At 44.1% G+C, this 14,831-nt stretch overlaps 1 protein-coding gene across 2 annotated transcripts in view; it reads right to left on the minus strand.

The window, feature by feature from the left end:
- PLCZ1 (phospholipase C zeta 1) overlaps window positions 1-14,831 on the minus strand; it is a 180,275-nt gene that overhangs the window by 92,805 nt on the left and 72,639 nt on the right. For both annotated transcript variants that reach the window (XM_029597339.1, XM_029597340.1), the window contains one exon: window positions 12,338-12,571. In XM_029597339.1, the coding sequence (XP_029453199.1) occupies window positions 12,338-12,571 (234 nt within the window). The remainder of the gene's footprint in view (window positions 1-12,337; window positions 12,572-14,831) is intronic.

Below are 14,831 nucleotides of genomic sequence, written 5' to 3' on the forward strand. Positions count from 1 at the left end.
GTGGAGAGTCATAAATTATAACAGAGGTAGTGAAAAAACATTAAAACTTTGTAACATATGTAACAAGAAACCTTGAGTCGTTGGAGTTGACCACAATATAGGATTATGTGGTTGTATGAGGGATGTTGTGGGAAGGGGGTGATGTGTGTGCTGGTGGAGGAAGAGGGCTTATCTTAATGTGGTTGGTGGTGGGTGATGGGTGGTTGTTGGATATGCTTTTTTGAAGAGCCATGTTTTAAGCTTCTTTTTGGATGATTGGGTTGTGGGGTCAAGACTGAGTTGAGGTGGTAGACTGTTCCAGAATGTTGGACCTGCCACTGTTAGGGATCGGTCCCTTGTTGAGGTTAGGTGGGCCATTTTGGGGAGAGAGTTGGAATGAGTCCAATGTTGGTGGAGCGGAGTGTTCTCTGGGTGGATTGAAAGTGCAGGGCAGGGCTCAGCCAGTCAAATATTTCAGTGTATAGTGCTTTGTGGATGAGGGTTAGAACTTTGTATTGAATCCTGTGTGGGATGGGCAGCCAATGCAGGTTTTTGAGGATTGGTGAGATGTGTTCAGATCTTTTGGTGTTTGAGAGTGATCTTGCCGTTGCATTTTGGAGCAGTTGCAGTGGCCTGAGAGAATTGGATGGGAGGCCCAGGAATAGGGCATTACAATAGTCGAGTTTGGAAAATAGCAGTGCTTGGAGTAATGTTCAGTAGTCTTGGGCGTAGAGCAGTGGTTTGATTTTTTTGAGAATCTGGAGTTTGAAGAATCCATCTTTTATTATTGAATTGATATGTTTCTTCATGCTGAGATCATGAAATTGAACCTATCATCAAAAAAACCAACCCTGCATCCCACCCCTTAGACCCCATCCCCATCAAAACCCTAAAACTCATCAGAGAGATTATTGTCAAACCAATAACCTACATCATCAACTTATCCCTAGAACAAGGAATCTTCCCAGAAAAACTCAAAAACGCCATCATCAAACCAATCATCAAAAAACCTCAACTCAACAAATCAGACCCAGCAAACTACAGACCAGTCTCTAACCTCCCATTCCTAGCAAAAATCATCGAAAAAACAGTCAACAATCAACTTACAGACCACCTTGAAACCTATAATGTTCTACAGCCTGCACAGCATGGTTTCAGAAAATTCTTCAGCACAGAAACCCTCCTCCTCTCTCTCACTGATACCATCCTCAGAGGCCGCGACAAAGGCAAATCGTTCCTCCTGATACTTCTTGATATATCAGCCGCCTTTGACACCATCAATCACAGAACACTCCTCACCAGACTTAAAGAAATTGGTCTTCAAGACACCACAATCAAATGGTTCAAATCCTACCTCTCGAACAGATCCTACATCATCAAGACAAACTCATCTGAATCCTCTCAAGTGCCCCTTACACATGGGGTCCCACAAGGTTCTTCCCTATCCTCAACCCTCTTTAACATTTACCTCCTCCCACTATGCAAATACCTTGCAGAGGCAAACCTCACCTACTTCGTCTATGCAGACGACATACAAATTTTACTCCCCATAAACAAGTCCATTCAACTCACCATGGAAAAATGGAACAAACTCAGCTCAAATTTATCCCACTTGCTATCTCAATTATCACTATGCCTCAACCAAGCAAAAACAGAAATCATTCACATCCACAATGACCATCCCTCTTATCCACTCAAGTGCACCCCCTCTAACCACCCAGGAAGCTCAATCAACCCGGGAGTGCCACAAATCTCACAAATCTCACTCACGCCGTCCACAAGAAACCTAGGCGTAACAATCGACAGCCAACTCAACTTTAAACGACACATCTCCAATACAATCAAGGATGGATTCTTCAAACTTCAAACACTAAAAAACTCAAACCCCTTCTCCAAGCGCACGATTTCCAAACAGTCCTTCAATCAATTATCTTCTCAAAACTCGACTACTGCAACTCCCTTCTCCTCGGCCTACCAGAAATCCACATCAAACCCCTCCAAGTTCTACAAAATGCCGCCGCCAGAATCATCTCTAACAACAAAAAATCCTCCCACATCACACCCACTCTCAAAGACCTCCACTGGCTACCCATCACAAAAAGAATCCAGTATAAAACCCTCACCCTCATGCACAAAAAAATCAACAACAACAAAATGAACTGGCTAAACAACGCAATACATCCTTACCCCACACAAAGAACCCTCAGATCCACCAACACTGGCCTCCTAGCCGTCCCCAATCTCAAATCTGCGCACCTCAACGCAACCCGCAAACGAGCCATAACAATAGCGGGCCCTACCTTATGGAACTCCCTCCCCACCTGTCTCAGAAATGAACCCTCATTGCAAGTCTTCAAAAAACACCTCAAAACATGGCTGTTTTTAAAAGCTTTCCCACCTGACCCTTAACCTGCCCGAATGCAACACACCTCACCCCCTACACAAGCATCTCGCCCCACCCTCATCCCTCCCTGACACTACCTTCCTCCCACCTATCCCTCTCCTCCCCCCCTCCTCCCTCCTCTCAACCCTCCATTCTATCCTTAATCATAAATTATCTTTACCAACAAGTCATTTATGAACATATGTTATATACTATAATCTATTGTTCCTTGTATTTCTGTTATTTCTGTTAATTCTGTTATAATTGTTATATTTATTATCATGTTATAATGTAAAATAGGGCTGTTACCACCCTATTCTTTTAGTTATCTGGAAACCGATGTGATATCTCGATTGAATGTCAGTATATAAAAGAAATAAATAAATAAAATAAATAAATAAATTGTCAATGAGTACACCGAGATCTCTGGCTGAGGAGGTTATTTTACCATCTGTGGCAGGTGCTGAGTTGTTGTCTTTGAGAATTGAGATGGTCTTGTTGTTAATGTAAAGTATTTCCGTTTTACTGTGGTTGAGGTTGAGGGATATTTGTGATAGAAGTTGTGTTATCTTCTAAAGGTGGTTATCCCAGGTTTTTAGTGTGTTTGTGATAGTTTCTTTTATGGGGAGTAGGATCTGAACATCGTCTGCATATAAGAAGAAGGTTAGATTTAATCCGGTTAGAAGCATACATAGGGGGAGGATGTAGATGTTGAAAAGGGTGGAAGAGATGGATGAACCTTGAGGTACACCATGTGTGAGGGGAATTTGTTTGGATTCTGCAATATTAAGTCTGACTTTGTATGACCGGTTTGTCAGGTACGATTTGAACCATTTAAGTGTGGTGTTGCCTAGGCCGATGACACTTAGTCTGTTTAATAAGGTTTCATGGTTGACAGTGTCAAAGGCAGTCGAGTTGTTGAGTAGGATGAGGAGGTAGGATTGCCCGTGGTCAAGGCCTCTGAGGATGTGGTCGGTGAGGGATAGGAGCGTTTCGGTGTTAAAGTATTTTCTGAATCCATGTTGGGACGGAGATAGGAAATTATGATTTTCCAGGTGTTCGGAGAGTTGATGGTTGACAATTGTTTTGAGGATCTTGGCGATGAAGGGAAGGTTGGAGCTGGGTCAGTAATTTGATGGATCAGCTTTGTTGAGCTGTAGTTTTTTGAGGATTGGTTTGATGCTGGAGCATTTTAGAGAGTCAGGGAAGGTGCCTTGTTTGAGTGATATATTAACTATGTTTGCTATAGGTCTGGCTATGGTGTTTGGGATTTGCTTTAGAAGTTTTATAGGAATGGGGTCGATGGGGTGTGCAGCTGGGTTTAGTTTTTGGATTATTGATTCTACTTCGGATGAGGCAACTGTTTTGAATTGAGTCCAGGATGGTGTGGTAAGGTGTGCTGAATTGGATGCAGGCTGGTTGGTGTGCGGGTTGGTGGCGATTATTTTAGCAATTTTGTCGTTGAAGTAGTCAGTGAGTTCTTCACATGTTCTGGAGGAATTTTCTTGATGAGATGTGTTGGGGGTTGGCTGTATCAGGTCTGTGACGTAGGCAAATAAGGTTTTGGGATTAAATTGGTGGTCATGGATCTTTTTGGCATAGTAATCTCTTTTGGCCTTTTCAATGTCTGTTCTGTAAATATATAGAATGGTTCTATATCTATCTTTTAGTTGAGGGGATGAGTCTTTTCTCCATTTTTTTTCAGATTGTCTTAGAAGGTGCTTGATGTTTTTTAGCTCAGGTGTGTACCAAGGTGTTTTGTGTTTATTGGCGGTCTTGATTACTTCTTTGATAGTTGGGCACTTGATCTTTGCTACATCAGTATTGATGGCCATCCAAGAGTTTGTGGCGGTGTTAGTGAAAGTGGGTACACCCTTCCGCGAGGAGGCTCTGAGTTCGGAAGCAAATTTATCGCACAATCAAAAGAGCGATGAGGTGGTAAGGTGTCCGCAGCCTTCTTCGAAAATACATCAGTGTAAGCGGAGTACTACAGCGGGAAACCCAGGAGGGACATTGTGATAGTGAAGCAGGGCATGGGTGACATGACCTCCAAGCAATCCTTATGACAGGAGCTGCCCCACTGGATTAGTTGTAATGTGTTCCAGGCAAATTGCAGAGTGTGAAGTTTCAACCATGGTAGTCCAAGAACCACCGGGTGGATGGCCTTGTCCAGTACCAGAAAAGAGATGGTCTCCATGTGTATGGATCCGGTACGAAGTCGGATGGGGACTGTGGAGCAGGTAACTTCACCAGGTAATGGCTCACCTTGGATACAGGAGAGTAACAATGGTGTGGATGTGCAAACCATGGGGATCCAGAGATGCTCCACCAGCTGTCAGAGAATAAAGTTACCATCAGCCCCGGAATCCTCTACGGCCAGGGTGTGAAATTGCAGGGTACCTGAGTTGATGGAGATAGATAACGTTAATGGAGGAGAGGGTGACGTCAGGCCTTGGAAAAGTCCTCCAGCAGAACCTAGGCCTGGGAGTTTCCCGGACAGAGTGGGCAGGCAGGTACTGCATGTCCGGGCTGACCACAATATATACATAGGCCTAAACATAGGCGGAGACACTTTTCCTTCGAGGATAAGTGACTGCAACCCATCTGCATCGGTTCCTCTTCATCGCAATATGATCAAATTTGATTTAATGACTGGAAGAGGAACAGTGTGCAAATCCAAGGCTCTCGTGCTAAACTTTCAAAAAGGAAACTTTGATAAAATGGGAAAAATTGTTAGAAAAAAACTGAAAGGAGCAGCTACAAAAGTAAAAAATGTCCAAGAGGCATGGTCATTGTTAAAAAATACCATTCTAGAAGCACAGTCCAGATGTGTTCCACACATTAAGAAAGGTGGAAAGAAGGCAAAACGATTACTGGCATGGTTAAAAGGGGAGGTGAAAGAAGCTATTTTAGCCAAAAGATCTTCATTCAAAAATTGGAAGAAGGATCCAACAGAAGAAAATAGGATAAAGCATAAACGATGGCAAGTTAAATGTAAGACATTGATAAGACAGGCTAAGAGAGAATTTGAAAAGAAGTTGGCTGTAGAGGAAAAAACTCACAGTAAAAACTTTTAAAAATATATCCGAAGCAGAAAGCCTGTGAGGGAGTCAGTTGGACCGTTAGATGATCGAGGGGTTAAAGAGGCACTTAGAGAAGATAAGGCCATCGCGGAAAGATTAAATGATTTCTTTGCTTCGGTGTTTACTGAAGAGGATGTTTACTGAAGAGGATGTTGGGGAGGTACCCGTAATGGAGAAGGTTTTCATGGGTAATGATTCAGATGGACTGAATCAAATCACGGTGAACCTAGAAGATGTGGTAGGCCTGATTGACAAACTGAAGAGTAGTAAATCACCTGGACCGGATGGTATACACTCCAGAGTTCTGAAGGAACTAAAAAAATGAAATTTCAGACCTATTAGTAAAAATTTGTAACTTATCATTAAAATCATCCATTGTACCTGAAGACTGGAGGATAGCAAATGTAACCCCAATATTTAAAAAGGGCTCCAGGGGCGATCCGGGAAACTACAGACCGGTTAGCCTGACTTCAGTGCCAGGAAAAATAGTGGAAAGTGTTCTAAACATCAAAATCACAGAACATATAGAAAGACATGGTTTAATGGAACAAAGTCAGCATGGCTTTACCAGGGCAAGTCTTGCCTCACAAATCTGCTTCACTTTTTTGAAGGAGTTAATAAACACTAGGGATGTGAATCGTTTTTTGACGATTTAAAATATCGTCCGATATATTTTAAATCGTCAAAAAATCGTTAGGGCCACGATACAATACCAATTCCCCCGATTTATCGTTAAAAAATCGTAAATCGGGGGAAGGGGGAGGGCAGGAAAACCGGCACACTAAAACCCCCTAAAACCCACCCCCGACCCTTTAAATTAAATCCCCCACCCTCCCGGACCTCCGCTGAACGACCTCCTGCAGTCGATCTCCTGCCGGCGCCATTTTCCGTACGAAAACGATTCGCGGCAAGAAATCGCTCCCGGAACCCCGCTGGACTCCCAGGAAACTTTTGGCCAGCTTGGGGGGGCCTCCTGACCCCCACAAGACTTGCCAAAAGTCCAGCGGGGGTCCGGAACGACCTCCTCCGTCGAATCGTTTTGGTCTATGGCCGCCGCCATTTTGCGGCGGCCATTTTGAAAAATGGCGCCGGCTGAAGACAACACGATCCTATTGAGGGGGCCGTTCCAGACCGCCGCCATTCTGGACCACCGCCGGATCCCCAGGTAATTTAAAGCATTTGGGGGGGGGGGTTCGGGAGGGTGGGGGATTTAATTTAAAGGGTCGGGGTGGGTTTTAGGGGGGTTTAGTGTGCCGGCTCACGATTTTAACGATTTTTCACGATAGTTTACACACCCAAACGGCAACAATACGATTCCCTCCCCCTCCCAGCCGAAATCGATCGTTAAGACGATCGAGGACACGATTCACATCTCTAATAAACACGTGGATAAAAGTGAACCGGTAGATATAGTATACTTGGATTTTCAGAAGGCTTTTGACAAAGTTCCTCATGAGAGGCTTCTAGGAAAAGTAAAAAGTCATGGGATAGGTGGCGATCTCCTTTCGTGGATTGCAAACTGGCTAAAAGACAGGAAACAGAGAGTAGGATTAAATGGACAATTTTCTCAGTGGAAGGGAGTGGACAGTGGAGTGCCTCAGGGATCTGTATTGGGACCCTTACTTTTCAATATATTTATAAATGATTTGGAAAGAAATACGACTAGTGAGATAATCAAATTTGCAGATGACACAAAATTGTTCAGAGTAGTTAAATCACAAGTAGATTGTGATAAATTGCAGGAAGACATTGTGAGACTGGAAAATTGGGCATCCAAATGGCAGATAAAATTTAATGTGGATAAGTGGAAGGTGATGCATATAGGGAAAAATAACCCATGCTATAATTACACAACGTTGGGTTCCATATTAGGTGCTACAACCCAAGAAAGAGATCTAGGTGTCATAGTGGATAACACATTGAAATCATTGGTTCAGTGTGCTGCAGCAGTCAAAAAAGCAAACAGAATGTTGGGAATTATTAGAAAGGGAATGGTGAATAAAACGGAAAATGTCATAATGCCTCTGTATCGCTCCATGGTGAGACCGCACCTTGAATACTGGGTACAATTCTGGTCGCCGCATCTCAAAAAAGATATAATTGCGATGGAGAAGGTACAGAGAAGGGCTACCAAAATGATAAGGGGAATGGAACAACTCCCCTATGAGGAAGGCTAAAGAGGTTAGGACTTTTCAGCTTGGAGAAGAGGTGACTGAGGGGGGATATGATAGAGAAGTTTAAAATCATGAGAGGTCTAGAACGGGTAGATGTGAATCGGTTATTTACTTTTTCGGATAATAGAAAGACTAGGGGGCACTCCATGAAGTTAGCATGGGGCACATTTAAAACTAACCGGAGAAAGTTCTTTTTTACCCAACGCACAATTAAACTCTGGAATTTGTTGCCAGAGGATGTGGTTAGTGCAGTTAGTATAGCTGTGTTTAAAAAAGGATTGGATAAGTTCTTGGAGGAGAAGTCCATTACCTGCTATTAAGTTTACTTAGAGAATAGCCACTGCCATTAGCAATGGTAACATGGAATAGACTTAGTTTTTGGGTACTTGCCAGGTTATTATGGCCTGGATTGGCCACTGTTGGAAACAGGATGCTGGGCTTGATGGACCCTTGGTCTGACCCAGTATGGCATTTTCTTATGTTCTTATGATATCTTGCAGAGCAGCGGTCTTCATAGAAAGTTCTGGGTGGATGCGGGAAGTACCTATAGCCAACCTCTTGGGTCCTCTGGTCTCATGCGAGCGTTCACAAAGACGGCGGTCAATGTGGCCTGCGAGGTCCACGAGAGCATCCAAGGTTTCAGGAAGTTCTTGAGCTGTTAGCTCATCTTTGATGCGCGGACTCAGGCCCTCTAGCAAGATCGTACACAGGCAGCCCAAATCCCAGTGCAGCTCAGATGCAAGGGTCCTAAACTCGATGACATAGTCGGTGAGGGATCTGGAGCCTTGATGCAGGTGCAGTAGTGTGGAACCGGCGATAACTTTTCGAGCGGGATCATCAAAAATGGAGCGGAAAAGGTTGAGGAAGCCTGGCAGATCCTGGAGGATTGGGTCTGTTCCCTTTCACAGGGGTGACACCCAGGCCAACGCTCGTCCTTCCAGAAGGGATAGTATGTATGTCGTCTTGGTAGCCACATCAGGAAAGTATGCATGTTGTAAGGAAAAGTGCATGTTGGACTGATTCATAAAGCCCCTACAAGACAAGGGGTCACCTGAAAAACGAGGAGGTGCTGGCAGGGGCACTGGTGGCCGAAACAGAGGCGTCTGTGGAGCTGGGCTCAGCTTGGTAGACGTCGAGGCAGCGTCCAGCTGGTTATTTAAAATATTTATGGCGTTAGCCAAACTCTCCAAAGCTTTCTGCTGGTCTGAAATTCACTGGGCCAGGCCAGGGATGGCCTGGAGGGCTGAGATCTGTGCCAGGTCCATGGACTTGGCAATCTGTTAAGATTTGTAAGTATGTGAGCCCTTTGGCCGAGGTGAGAGGTGGTACCGCCCAGGGGAGAAGCCCCATTAAGCCTCACCATCAGGAGGCGGAGTCTCAGCTGCGGGATGTTATATAGCAGAGGTAGAGAGTAGAAGGAGAGGGTGACCCCTGGAGGCGGGTCACAGGGTGACAGCGCAGATGCTGGCATCAGACTTAACTCCGAGGAAAGGAGTCAGGCAAAGGATGTGGCACTACCCAAGCAGCGGGGGGTGTTGAGCGATAGTTACAGTCTCTGAAGTTACACGGGGTCCGTAGAGATGGTACACAAGAGGGTTCCTCGGTGGGAGGTCACAGTAGAGGTCAGCAGAGCGGGGTACACTGGCAAGGGTTTCTCTGGTGATATCCTCATGGCAATGGTCCGCAGAGTGGGGTACACCAGAGAGGATCCCAACTTAGTTATCACAGTCTTGGTCCGCAGCGTGGATACTCACAGCGGCAGGAGACAAGAAAGTAGTTCCGGAGAAAGCCTTGGGAAGTGAGGCAGGCAGGAGTCTGGGTGAAAGCTCTCCGAGAAGCGGATAGTCGAGAGATGAAGAAGGGCCGCCGAGGAGCGGGTACCCGATAGTCTCACACCACGGAAGCAGGAACCGGAACAAGCGCTGAAGTGAGAGTAGGTAGATTCAGCAAGATTAACTCATTGCCAAGTCATTGGCTCTCTGGACCAGCGAGCTTAAATATTGGAGCTGAGTGACATCATCTGCTGGGGAAGCTCCCGAGGTTCCCGCCTTGACATGGTTAAAGCAGGTTGGGGAGCGCGCGCGCCTAGGGAACCCCAAGGGTAAGATGGCGGTCAGCAGCGCCCATACTGCTCTGGTGAGCCCGGGAACGGAGGTTGAGGCCGGCGGTAGCCGGCAGAGGCCACAAGTTTGCCCAACGGAGCCAAATTCACAAAAAAGGAAGTGAGCAACAGAGATTGCAGCAGTCTGCAGCTGCAAAGCATAACACTCAATGTTACTAGAAATCTCTTTGGACCTCGATCCGAGATACTTTCCAACATGATGATGAAATGCAACGAAGCTCTAATATACGATTACGTTGGACTCTTGCACACACACTCGCACAAAAAATAATCTACGTATTGTGACAGTGGTTCCAAAACTGACTCATTTGATGAACTTATTAGTCTTCCTGGAGGTTTGTTCAGTCTTGTGTACTTTAGGTAACACATATATTATGGGTATCCTCGGAAGTGATAGATTTGACAATTTGAATTCATTATGAGTCAAAAATCCCAGTTTTAACGGGCTGTATCTGAAAATAATGATTGGCTTACAATAAGTTGATAAAGAAATAAGCTGTGATGTAAGTTATCTTAGCAAGAACATTGGCCACATAGGCAGGTAAGGAACACGTCGCATGTGAGAGACCAATCTCCTTAGAGGTACAAAACCAAATGTGATTAGATCCATTTTAAAACTTTCCATGAGTATATAACGCAATGTTATGTTGCGATCCTTTTGAGCCAGTATGGCCTTATGGAATATACGAGAGGCTTCATCGATAGTGGATGCGACAAGTAAGCGTTTCTATTCAATATAATTTAAATTTAAACATCCGATACTGACATATTATGTTGTCATTGCAGAAACTGCTTTATGCCCTGACACAGCTATTTCAGCGAAACGTTGGCAATGTCAGCATTTGTTTAAAATGTTTCCACATTAAGCAATCTGGCGTTGGTTGAAAAATAAGAGAAGGTTCGTGTATTTAGCAAGAAAAGTGTTCTTGCAACAAAAGGGCAATTTTTTGAGAATATTTTAAAGACATGATGCACGATGATCGAGACACTGGGCCCAATTTTGTTTCCATCTAGTCTAGAGGATCCATCAAGTCTAGAGGACATGAATAAAGAGGAGGCAGCAAAACACTGCACGGAATGGCAGTAGCCAGAGAGGCATTCATGGAGCGGGATGCCAGTGGTTGGTGGTGGGTAAGAGTATGGGGTAAGGGGGTGGCCTGCTTGTTACAGTGGTTGCTACCCCTAATTGAGCTGGATGTTCACTTGGATGCAGATCCGGCGCTGCTCTCTACATTGGTGGTGGGGTGGAGGGGAATTAGGGCTGGAGGGTACTGGAAGCCAATAGTAACAGGTGGGAGAGAGAAAAAGGAAAAAAAAAAGGATAAAGTGCGTAGCTTGCTGGGCAGACTGGATGGGCCGTTCGGTCTTCTTCTGCCGTCATTTCTATGTTTCTATGTTTCTTTATAGAACATAAAAAGCAGACAAAACAAGAAAAAAAAAAAAAGCTAATTTAGCATGGTAATAAAAAAAGAGGATGTTTGAACTCCGTGACTGTACTGTCTGAGTTTGGATTCAGTCATTGAGGTTTCCTTTCAGTGCTGAAGTCCTCTAATATAACAATAACACATCAATTATAAAAGAGGAATAACAGGAGTCATTTTATTGGGTAGCATATAAGTTACCCATCTAAGTGGCAATGTTTTTAAATATTGGGCTATTTATCCAGCTAGATTCTGGCGCAGTAAATCATTATCGGGCTAAAATCTAGCATGGCATGGGCGTGTCTAAGTTATCCAGCCAACTTCTTCAGTTGCATCAAGTTAGGCTGCTTCAGAGGTCTAAAGTTATCCAGCCTTGTGTGGCCGGATAATTTGCTACTTACCCAGATATTTCTGAAAGATATCCAGTTAGGCGGCACTGTGAGGGGGCCTGGTGACCCGATCCCCTCCTTCCCGCACAACGTTTCATGTACGGCTCCGTTGGGCCGGGACAGAGCGGGTAAGTGCGTACCTTACTCTCGGCAGGATGTGGGGTCTTCAGGGGCCAGCGCGGCACACAGAGACCGCAGGAGTGGGGGAGGGGAGGGGAGAGGTGGCAGCCTGATTGGGAAGGGGGCGCCCCGAACTGTGAACTCTGGGCCATTATTTGAACCCGAATATCTTTTGAAGATATCTGAGTAAATAGCAAGTTATCTGGTAACTTTAACACCTAACCAGTTCTATTCAGACCCAGCCGCTTAGGTTTTTTAGTTATCTGGCTACAGATATATTTAGGCGAGTATATTCGGCAGGATGTTTGGGACAGGTTAGCCCGTTAACTTATCCACTCACCAGCTTATTAAACATGAGCCCTTAATACCTTCATTTCTTGGTGAACTTCAGTAAGCAGACATTGCACCAGAGCAGGGGGTCATGGAATAGGCAGAAGCGGGGTGAGCAGGTCATGCGATATTCTGGTAAGGTCACAACATCGGCACTAACACTTGCTTCCAGCATTTGAGAGTTTTGCAAATAGGCTTCACGTCTTATTAAAAAATGCAATGCATGAGCGGGAGGTGGGAAAGACAGTGCACGGGGGGGTGAAAGAACAAGAACCCAGAGCACGAGATACTTTGCACTGCCTTTTAAGCCCTAACTGCTAGGTTTTCTCGTTTTACCTGTTTCTCTTTTGTTTTAGTGCACTTGGATTTTTGGAAGGGTGTGAGTTTTTTGGACTTTTTGGAACACTTTGCTTGTGGCTCTTCCTCATCAAGATCGTCCTCATCGTCTTCCTCCTCCTCATCCTCGTCTTCAATCTCACAGGTCTCAGCTGCCTCTTCAGAGCTTTCTGGAACTGTCTCCTCAATCCCTCCAATTTTCTTATTTTTTATCAAGATTTTGAACTTCAATTGCTATGAAAATAGAGCAGATAAGAGCACATCAAAAAGCGAAAGCATCACTCCTTTCCCCAGAAACACAAGGTATCCACCTAAGAACACAGCAAGGGCCATGCTGGGTCGCACCAAGGTCCATCGAGCCCAGACTTCTGCCTCCCACAGTGGACAGTCCAGGCCGCAAGTACCTGGCAGATCCCATAAAGTAGATTTACTTCCTTCTACTCACTCCCAGGGATATCAATGGCTTTCTTCAGTCTCCCTGGCCAAAAATGTGTTACGGACATTTCCTCCAGGAACTTAACCCCGCTATGCTCCAACCACGTCCCCCAGCAACAAATGCCACAGCTTATTATTCTGCTGAGTGAAACTAGAGTTTCTCCAATTTCTTTTAAATCTCATTCCTGCCCCCAAGTCCTTGTAAATAATCTGTTCCAACCCACTCATGGTTTTACAAACCTCTATCATATCCCCCTCAGCCATCTCTTCTCCCAGCTGACGAGTCCCAACCTTTGGCCTTCCTTCATACGGGAGCCATTCCATCCCCTTTATTTTGTTGGTCGCCCTTCTCTGCACTTTCTCTAGTCCTGCTCCGTCTTTCTTGAGGTGGGGTGACCAGAACTGCACACAATATTCAAAGTATGGTGGCAATATAGCTCTATACAGAGGCACTATGACATTCAGTTTTATTCTGTACTCTTGTCCTAATATTCTGTCTGCTCATACTGAGCTGAGGATTTCAATGTATTGTCCACAGTAACTCTAAGATCCTGTTCCTGGGGGGCACTGGTGACTCCTAATGCATCTTGCACCTATAGCTAGCATTATTTTTCCCTTTGTGCACTTGTCCACCATTTAGATGCCCAGTTCTCCAGTCTCACAAGGTCCTTCTGCAGTTTCTCACAATCTGCTTGTGTTTTAACTACTTTTTTTTAACTACAATTTTTATTTTATTGCTTCACTTCAGTGCTAACTTCATTACAGTACCAACTGAGAAACAGATACATCAATATATCTGATACAAGGCGCAAGTTATTACATCAGATGAAAATGGACATCAGTAAAGTGAATACATTATACTTCAGTGCAATGCAGAATAATATTAAATTCACAAAAACAGACACAGAACCCAATTGATATCAAAGAGCTCCCTGAATTCCCCAAACCACGCACAACCCAACGAATCTACTTTGAATATTTTTGTGTCATCCACGAATGCGATGAATTCACTCCTTGCTCTGGTCCTGGTAGATATCCCTGGGGCACCCCATTATTACCTTTCTAGCTTTTAACCACTTACAAAACCACAATAAGTCACCGCCTGAAATCCCCAAATCCCAAACATTAGCCCCGGGCTTCCCAACCCTGTCCCGGGGACCCCACAGCCAGTCGGATTTTCAGGATACCCACAATGAATATGCATGAGATAAATTTGCATACACTTAGTCTCCATGGATATGCAAATGTATCTCATGCATATTCATTGTGGACATCATGGAAACCCGACTAGCTGTGACAGGTTTGGGAAGCCCTGCATGCATTAGGACGAAGTAGAAGTGTATTTAAGAGGAAACATGTCCATTGATTTTAGTAAATTGATTTTAGTAAGTTGAGGGAAGTTCTTGTTAATATTCCTGAAAAGGCAGAGAGTAAAGATTTCAATTGTTACTTCAATAAGTGGGTTTCTTATTTAAATTTGTCTATTGATAAGATAGCCCCTTTGAAGTGTTTCTTATCTTCTGAGTCTAACAAGAAAGTCTTTCGCCCTTGGAACACTTCTTCATTGTCGCTATCACGACAGCAGCTACGTAGAATTGAACGTAAATGGTCTAAACATCCTTCTCGTGAGAATGTTATTTTGTATCGCTTGTCTTTAAAACAATATCAATCCAATACTTTAATTGCTAAAAAGGAATTTTATTCCAAAAAGATAACCGAAATTGGTTACAATCCCAAAGCTCTATTTACCTTGGTACACAGATTAACTGAAAAGCAAAGATCAGAAAAGAATATTGATGCTTCCATCTTGTCAGCTGACATTTTTGTCAACCATTTTGCAACAAAATTAGATAATCTGCTTTTGTCTTTTAAAGACGTGGATCCTTGGTATTTAGATATGACATTAAGTAATTTACATTTGTGGTTTGAATTTGAATCAGTAGCTTCTATAGAAATTGCAAATATTATTGCAAATCTTAATAACACTATGTGTCCTGTTCTGAATGTTTCTACCGTTTCCTTTAAAGGTATTTTTGAACTTATGAAAACATCGATTACG

Source organism: Rhinatrema bivittatum, chromosome 4, assembly GCF_901001135.1.
Source record: "Rhinatrema bivittatum chromosome 4, aRhiBiv1.1, whole genome shotgun sequence".
NCBI classification, from domain to species: Eukaryota; Metazoa; Chordata; class Amphibia; order Gymnophiona; family Rhinatrematidae; genus Rhinatrema; species Rhinatrema bivittatum.